At 40.5% G+C, this 8939-nt stretch overlaps 1 protein-coding gene across 4 annotated transcripts in view; it reads right to left on the bottom strand.

Moving 5' to 3' along the window:
• Positions 1-1880: 1880 nt before the first annotated feature.
• Positions 1881-8939, bottom strand: part of nhsl2 (NHS-like 2) — a 60654-nt gene continuing 53595 nt past the window's right edge. For 3 of the 4 annotated variants that reach the window (XM_057351518.1, XM_057351668.1, XM_057351742.1), the window contains exons 5-8: positions 8251-8388; positions 5489-7987; positions 5242-5380; positions 1881-5088 (exon numbers count right to left, since the gene is read on the bottom strand). In XM_057351518.1, coding sequence (XP_057207501.1) covers positions 4767-5088; positions 5242-5380; positions 5489-7987; positions 8251-8388 — 3098 coding nt within the window. In that variant the 3' untranslated portion in view covers positions 1881-4766. The remainder of the gene's footprint in view (positions 5089-5241; positions 5381-5488; positions 7988-8250; positions 8389-8939) is intronic. The other variant, XM_057351595.1, reaches the window with a different exon arrangement.

Here is an 8939-nt window from a genome sequence, read left to right as displayed (position 1 = left end):
GGGTGGGCTGTGCCGGTTACTGGGATCTCATTCCTCCCATTCCCAACTCCTTCACTACGCGTGTCATAAAACGGTCTGAAGGTTGGGGAGAAGCTGTCAGCTCGTGTCTGATTAGCTTTTTATCTCAGCAATAATTGCAGTAAGATAAGTGAACTTTGCTCTTTGAAGTTTTTGATCTGACTGAAATGCTGGAATAAGCACTGTGACCTGATGCAGATGATGATGATGTAAAAAAAGAAACAAAAATGGATAATCATAGATTTACACATTTACACACTACTGTTCAGAAGTTTATGGTCACTTTATTTTTTATTTTTAAATGTATTGCTTAAATTGTTTGCTACATTTTAGAATTAAAGTAAAAAAACATCAAAATGATGGATCACAAAAGTAAATATTGGAATTAATGAATTTTTAAATTTTAATTTTTTAAAAAGTTCTAACATTCGTATTAATATACCGTGTGCCTTCAGATCAGGTTTTAAAGATCTAACATATCAGTCAAGTGAACCTAAACTTTTTAGTGGAAGTGTATCTCATTAACATTTCATGTAACAACATAAATGTTTACATAAATTCATATTAAATGCAGTAAGTTGCACACACATAAACAGTCCTCTTTGAATGCAACAGTCTTCAATTTCAAAATTTTTATGGATTTAACAATAACGTCAGTACATTCCCAAATGCTTTCCCAAAGACATCTCCCTACACACAAACATTTGTTCTCTTAACTGTTAATAATAATGTTTTCTTACAAACTCTACCACTTACAGCAACACTGGTACAAAATGCACATGCAGGGTAATAGGGCTAAAGATCCTCTGTGGTGGTGTTGCATAAGCACAAGGAAAGTAATGACAACTAGATTTACATGATCTGGGCTATAAAAAAAAACACTTCAGAAAGTGCTGCAACAATATTTTCAATATAAATCATGTTTGCCATTCTGTAACCTACAATAAATGTAAGTTATTTTGCTTTTAGTACAGTATGTAATTCTTGGAGCAGTTGCAACGTGTAAAGCATTTTTTTAAAACGGAATCTCTATTGTGTTTGAAGCAGTCAGTGTGGTTTGATTCTGCACGTGTACTTCACAATAAATCCTTTCCCTTTCAGTTATAGAAAACAATTTGATCTACAAGTAGTCAGCCTCTTTCCCATCCCAGGCTTACTATGATTGTGGTTGCATTTTTTACTTCAGTGGGTTATCACAGGCCTTTAGCCATGTTAAACATTTCAGTGTCACGAACGGGCAATTTGGTTTAATCATTTGTAAATATAATGTCACATATGTTATTAAAAGATATATTTACATTTAATTTGTCCAAAAACGGCTGCATCCTGGTTACCATGTGTAATTAGTTTTGAGAGGTTGTTATCTGGGAATAACCTGCTAATGTTGCGGCTGGCCAATCAGAATCAAGCATTCCAACGAGCCGTGTAGTAAATATTATTAACATACAGGTTATATTGATTTACCTGAAAGACAACCTTATGTCATTGTGGTGACCTGGTGGATCTAGAAAATTCTGCAATGCACAGGAAGAAATAAGTGTTTAGAAAAATGTCATAGTAGTTTTTGATGTTCTTTGATAGAGTAAAAGAGAGGCTTTAAGCCTAAGGGTCATTTTAGCCCTCTCTACCCTAACAATGATTATTTAGATTTGTAAATAGAAAATATTTGTGAATAGCCCACAAGGGGGCAATGTTGTTTAAATTTCTACCTAAAGGAAAATGGAACGATCTTAGATGTCATAGATCTTAGGCTTGCAGAAACGGTCTGCCAATTTAAATAGAACAAAATTGTATAATGCAATTAATTGTGAAGCTTGCATGTGTGAAGTATCAGAAAAAAAACACAAGATATCAGAGAAGTGTTATGCTTGAAAATAATTTATTTTAATGATATACCTTTTACCACATAGGCAAGACATACTGCAATTGATTTAGAGATCTCACACCAATTGTATCCTTTCTGCTGGAGGGTGAGGTCTATATATGCAGATTTTAAAACAAGTCTGTTCAAGGATAAAATAACAAAAATATAATTTTCTCAGTATAATCTTGCCTCCCCACCCTGTCTCTTCTGTTCACAACGCATAAGGGTAATCTAATAATTTGTAAAGCTTTTTCTGGCAATCTGTGGTACACAACTGAGAGAGCCTTTGTGCACTGGAATAATAATATCCTTTTATTATATAAAGTCTCATCTTTACCTGTGTCTAAAAGTTGTGGTCAACTAATGACGTCAAGTATTAATTCAAAGTTGGTTCCCATTTACTGCAACAAACTTGTTAACGGCTGAGAAACAATCTCGCCCAATGCTTTGCCCAAATTATTTTTTTCTTAGTTGGCACTTTTTTATTGTTGTGCAGCAGTTTTGTCTCTCCTCTGTGTACCAAAATTGGGTCTAGAATGAATCCCCATCGTCTTAATAAGGAAAGAGGAATTGAGCAGAAATCGTCTAGCATGGGGTGGAAGAACTGTAAACGAAAACGTCCACATTTGGTGAATCCCTTGCTTTTTTTAGGTCACTGTGTCAAATGCTACTAATGTGATTTTAAAGAAAGTACATCTTTCTGAAGGATGTTGCATTCAAAGTAGCATATCATCTATGTAGAAGCTGGACATACTGTATCCTCCCTCTCTGGGATTTCCATTATTGATGCACAAGGCTTTTAACAGTCCACTAAGGTACATCACTCGTGATACATCTCTATATTTTGTTTTGCCCAAGTACTACCATCTCCCTCTCATCTCTCTTCTGTTTGTACCTGTGAGAGTAATGTTGACACCGATAGGATTAAGCACAGAGTACACAAGAGTAGTGATAAATATTATAGTAGTAAATCCTAAAAAGAGTAAAAGAAACTCTGCATACTTCTACGGAAGTGCAATACCAAGGCATTTAAAAACACAGAGGCTTCACGCCAGAGTACAAGGCAAATAAACACTGGTTGTCAGATTTTTTCATTCACTTAATATTTAAAACAAATGTCACACACTATTTTAATGATGTAGTATTCGGTCTCTTTTTTCATATGGTCGGAATACCTGAACGACTAGTCTCGAATGAACATTGAGAGTACGTGTTTAAGAGTCAGAACAGATTTTTGCCAAGCACTTCCTCTCCTGGACTGTTGAGGGCACTCCGGCTCAATAGCACCGGGTTTCTGTCCACCGTCTGATTGCGAGCCAGAGGAACAGTCACGTGAGGAAGGGGAATGGTAAGAAGAAGCTGTTTTCTATTGCAGCTGTCTGTCTGATAGTCTCTGAAATTCCCACAATAAAAGATGACAAATTAATTTACCACAGATGATCTGCTTGAGTAAATGAGCACATCTGATCAAAGTCCACAAAGTCTTTGCTTGTTCAATTGTCGTACAGTCCAAGCTTGCAGTGACATTGAGGGCAACCAAGTTTTTTTTTGGTTGAAATTTAACACTGATGATTTTGTCTTTTCCTAACATTCATAGACGTTCAATGTCAACGCTGGCACGAGAACAGGTCGGATGCAGCTTTGATGCATAGTCTGAAATGGACACACTGTGGAAAGCTTTGCATTTTTGAGGCTTGTGAGATGATCTGGGGACTGTGGAGAGAAGATAGATATTTAAATCAGGACTTCCTGTACCATCCACAAGCCTCAAAGTTTGGTCTTGAGGTAAATCTCTATAAAGAGATAATACACCCAGACCAGTAGCAATGGTGGGTTTCATGAGATGTAAAGAAACCCCTGAGAGACTGGACCCAGATTGACCATCAGGGTCAAACCGATGACCCAGTCTTCTTTTCTGTAGTTAAATGTCCTGACCTTCATACCTACTTCCCTGTGCTATTCCCTCATGTTCACATTTTTCCACAAAATAATTTTCCTATCAGTTGTTGTTTTCCATTGTGCACAAGCATAGCGATATGCTGTGTGTTTACACTTCTGGCAGTGTGGGAAAATCTATAGAGATAGAGTGGTTCAGGTGTATAGCATGATGATGCTTCCATATGACAAATTTAATCCCCTGTGTGCTGTGAGTTTATAAAATAATAGGCAGTTTCCAAAGAATAGTCACTGATGGACATACTTCATGTCCTTGATCAAGCAGTTATGAATTTACATTTTAGTATATATTGTGTGTATATATAGTTTTGTACAGATTAAACTCAAGAAGACATTTATATGGCCTTTCATCTCTTTTGAAAAAATAAAACACTTAATAAAACAAATATAGCTTTTTTTTATCTTGTAAACTAGTTCATGTATTGATGAAAGTGCTTCATTTTTAGGGGTACCAGGTCTTGCTTTTAACTTCTGTGGAATGTTTCTGACTCCGGTCATACACTCCTCTTTCTGTGTGAGTTTGTGCAGTCGTTTAAAATGCAATTATCCTACTAAGACACTTTCTAGTCCACTGCTAGAAAATGGGCAGAGTAAACTTTGGCTGAGCCAAACACATAGGCAAAGCTCCATAATGAAATAAACAGTCTGAAAATATTTCTTCATGTCAGTTTCTATTCAGGAGTTTCATAATCGCATCCAGAATTACAGATCTACGCCATAATTTTGTATCGTGGTGGGCTTGGTTTCCTTTATCACAGATCATGCTCCATAACGTCACTGGTACAATCCGCTTTTCTTAAAACCACCAACTCAAATCCAGTTCATTTCCGACAGCTGGAGGTCCTTGAAAAATAAACCATTTAGATGGGCAGTGGAGCAAAACAAAGAACCAGCCATATTGATATCCAGCCTGTGGTCCTCGGTGGAATCACTGGTCCTGTGAGGCTGGTTTAGGTGTGTTTGTTTCGCTCGCATCTGATTGTGACTGTGAGAATTCGGTGACTCGTCGTGCCAGTGGGTTTGTGCTCTTTAACAACTCCATGGCAGAGACTCGGGTGCCACTGCTGGCCTTACTGCTCCTCTTCTGCAGAAGAGCCATGAAGTTTTCATTCCTTGAGCTTGACCGAGGAGTGGTCCCAAGGCCCATGATTCGGAGGTCGGTGCTACTGCTTTTCACAGGTGAGACCAGACACTGTCTGCTTCCGAATGAGTCGGTTGGTTCCTTGCGGCCAAGAACCTTTCTCTTTGACCTAGGAAGGTAGAACATTACACATATTATGTAACTGTTTACAGGCATGACGACTTTTTATAATTATATCAATTATGCAATGTGAGAACAAAAAATAACTTTAGTCAGATAGAGTTAATGGATGTATTTAAATGTTTAAATGCAAATTCTGCACCTGTGTATGATGGTGAAGAGATCCTCAGTGGTATGAGTTGTTGTTGGAGTGTGGACAAATACATCATCATCTGTTTCTTCACTAATGTGCAATTCGGTCTTGTCAACCGCAGAACTGTTCTCCTCCGATATTTCTGGGTCTGTGTGAGATTTAAAAAAATTTTTTTTTTAACTATACTCACAACTTAACTTAATAAACAATTAATACTAACTGTGAGCTTAACTGAAAATATGAAATGTTCTTTAACCTGTTTCTGTCTCTGCTGGAGGTGTCTTGTATTCCATAATTTGATGAGAACCTGAATCTTTCAAACTGTCCTCTTCTACAACCACATCATGTTCTTGATCCTCAGGGGTTTCGTAACTTTCAAGACCTTTGTGGTTTCCATGTAGTTTTTGTGTTTTAGGATGGTCTTGACCTTCATCTTGGTTATAATGTTTCTCAATCTCAGATGGTGGTGGACCTATGGGTGACTGGGTGACACTGTCAGAAAGCATTTGCTTCTCTGCACTGCCATTGGTCTGGGTGCTTGGAGAGGGCAGAAGGAGGACACTGGGTTTTTTGGGCACTGGAGGGGGTACCTTGGGTTTCTTTCTGTCTAACTCTGCTAAACAGGATATTGTCATTCTACTTGGTAGGGTCTTACTTTTATCCTCTCTTTCTGGGGTACTTGGAGATGGAAGATCTTCTTCAATGGGAATCCCATGTTCCAGGTCAAACTCGGGGAGAGGAGGTGCATGGCTGTGGAGTTTCTCTTTTGGGGATTTTCCAGATGTGCTAAGTTGTGACTGAGCTGTCCTTTTAGGTTTGGGCTTGCGTACAACCATGTAGATGTTTCCAACAGGCATGGGTCGGTCAACAGGGGAGGATGGAGGAGATTCAGGTGCCAGGGGAGAGGATGAGGGAGATTTAAGCATTAAGTTCATGGGTCGTTTAGGTAAAGGTGGCTTCATTGCAATGGGCGGCTTAGACTGTTTTGTGTCTGAGGGGGTGATAGGAGGGCTGAGGTCTCGACTTTGCTCTTCCTCTATAATGTCAGAAGAGCCATCAGGGCTGTCCTCAAGTTCAGAGCGGCTTATTGAACGAAGGCGTATACTTCGCAAGTCTGTTGTGGTAACTACAGGGACAGATGACTGACTTGGACTCAGTTTACCTGGTTTATTGGCTGTGGAAGTGTCCGAGTGGCGTCGACTGGCTTTAGACTTGGGTTTGACATTGGACAGGTCCAGTTGAGTGTTTGCAGGCAGTTCAAACGAAAGCCGTGAACGAGATTTATCCTTTGCAGATGTTGCTGGGAGGGAAGATTTACGCTCTGGAATCTTTGGACGCATCTTGCAGCCAACTGGGGGAGGCCCGGTGATGACGGTGTTTGATATGGTCGGTGTGGGAGTTTCAGACTGGCTTGAGTAGCCACTGGATGGGGACATAAGGCATGGGGGCTTGAAGGGGGATACCTTGATCTCAGCCTCAATAGAAAGCTGGGAGGGAGAGGTAGCTCGTGACGTCGAGGGTGAATTTAGGGATTCTGAGCTGCCCCGTACCTTCATGCACTCAATCACTGTGGTACCTGTGGCTGTGCTTGAACCTGATAGCGAACGGTAGGGATCGTTGTTGGACTTCCACTCATTAAGCTGCCAGTGAGGAGGAAAGCCAAGGTCAGCTTCCCTGTCGGGAGGCTGAGATATATCAGAGGACATCTCTAAGCTATTGTGGGCCTGATTCGTGTCTTCTTCCGGCCTCGAAATTAAGAAATCAGGCTGGAATGAATCTTGAATATGGTGATCCCGAGGGAGAAAGAGGCTTTTGGGTCTGCCATCTCTGAAGTGAGCTACTCTGTGGTAAGAGCCCAAACCTCCAGCCTCCGATAGGTTTTTCATTAGAGAAACACTACGTACTGGAGGTGGTGGCTTTTTCTTTGATTTCTTTAGTGAGATACTGCGCGAACGTGACCTCAGTCGAACGTCTGGAACGTAGTCTGAACCTGTAGTCACGGAAACATTATCAGTGCTGGTGCCATCTTCCGAGCTGTTGCTTGGATATAGCAGGGCGTAACTATCACCTTCTGGAACAACAGGGACAGTCTCGCTTGGAGAACAGAGATTATCTGCTGAGCAAAAAGACCCAGAGTCTGTTGGCGTTGAAAGTGAGCGTTCACGGAACCTGAACATGTTGGATCGTGCTGATCTCTTCTCTTGTTCACCTTTGCCGATGCTGCTACCTGTGGTTAGAATGGAAGCTTCCCCATCAGTGTCATTCAGTCGTCCTATAGCAACACCACTCCCTTGTGTGACTGTATACATCTTGTGTCCATATGGTTCCGAGATAGAGGTGAAAGAACTGGAGTGTGACCCTGAGCTCATGGAGAGACCCGAACTGGTCTGAGATGGACACATCAAAGCACCTCCTTCAACTCCAGGTGTTAACATTCCAGTTTTAGATATAGGCTGCTTGGAAGCAGGACTAGTAACCATGGCGTAGTTGTAGGAGTCATTCCAGGAAGGAGAGAATGTGGAACCTTTTGGGCCATTCCAGGAGGGACTGGGACACATCAGAGTGGCATGATCCATCATGCCTGATGGGGTCTTTGGGGATGGGGGGACACTGTGCTCCAGGTCACTTTGGGTCTTCCGAAGGGGGATATGCTGTTTACCTGTGTTCTCGGTGGTGGGCTCCAATGATCTGGGTTGAGAGGATTCAGGGGAACAGGCACCTTGTATAAGATCTACAGCGAGAATTTTGCTGTCACCTAAAGACAAAATAAGTTTAAATAAATTAGTTTAAAAAAAGTAGAGTCAGTGCATCATACTTAAATAAATTGAATTCAAATTCATAACAGTGATGACTAAGAAAAACTGTAATCTGAGTTTGCTAAAGCCTCTGTGTGGCCCTAACAAACATTTGATTTTAGATTTACAAATTACTTATGTAGACATCACTGATCAGTGCCCATTGTCCTTTTCCTGTTTCTTTTGTTTGAGACCCTGTCTCCTATTAGATTCTGTTAGTCACCTGGGCAGTGCAGCGTGACATCAGGGCCTGCAACCACACTCCTCAGGCGGCGAATGGTTTTTGGGTTGACCGGTGAATCGGTTCTAAAGGGGGCCCGGAGTTCTCTGTGCTGTGCGGAGCGCTTATCAAAGCTCTGGCCTAAGGCAAGATATGAGATACCAGCTGTCAGACTAACTGACAGTCCTCAGTCAAATAAATTATGTTTAGTTTATGTGCAAGCTCAAACTGTTATATTCATTACTAAAACCCTTAAAATGGTGCATTATTATTCCACACATGGACTGGCTTTACCAAGCATTTTGTTATATTTATGAATGAAAGTATATTATGGATAAAGCAATAGCCAACATGAGATAGATGGTTAGCTGGAGACTTGATCATGGCGCCTGATTGATCTGAAAAAATGAAATCAGACAATGGACACTGGATAATACATTAAAACAGGTGCTGGGTGTTGACTAAACACTAACCAATGGTTTTATATGACCCTTTCTTCAATTACTAAGGGACAGTAAATGTGTAACATTTTGCTATGTTTTACTTTTCAAGATTTAAAATGAATTGCATTGGACTGGCTGTTTAATAATTGGAAACGGTGAAAGTGGTGGTGCCGTGAGAAATGGCCTAGCATCCAACAATGATGAAAGGAACTGAAAGTAATGTGCGAATTAAGCCCACTTTTCACTATG

The sequence above is a fragment of the Triplophysa rosa genome, linkage group LG1 (genome assembly GCF_024868665.1).
Source record: "Triplophysa rosa linkage group LG1, Trosa_1v2, whole genome shotgun sequence".
Taxonomy (NCBI): domain Eukaryota; kingdom Metazoa; phylum Chordata; class Actinopteri; order Cypriniformes; family Nemacheilidae; genus Triplophysa; species Triplophysa rosa.
The sequence above is the reverse complement of the archived record's forward strand: the minus strand, read 5'-3'. Positions and strand labels throughout refer to the sequence as shown.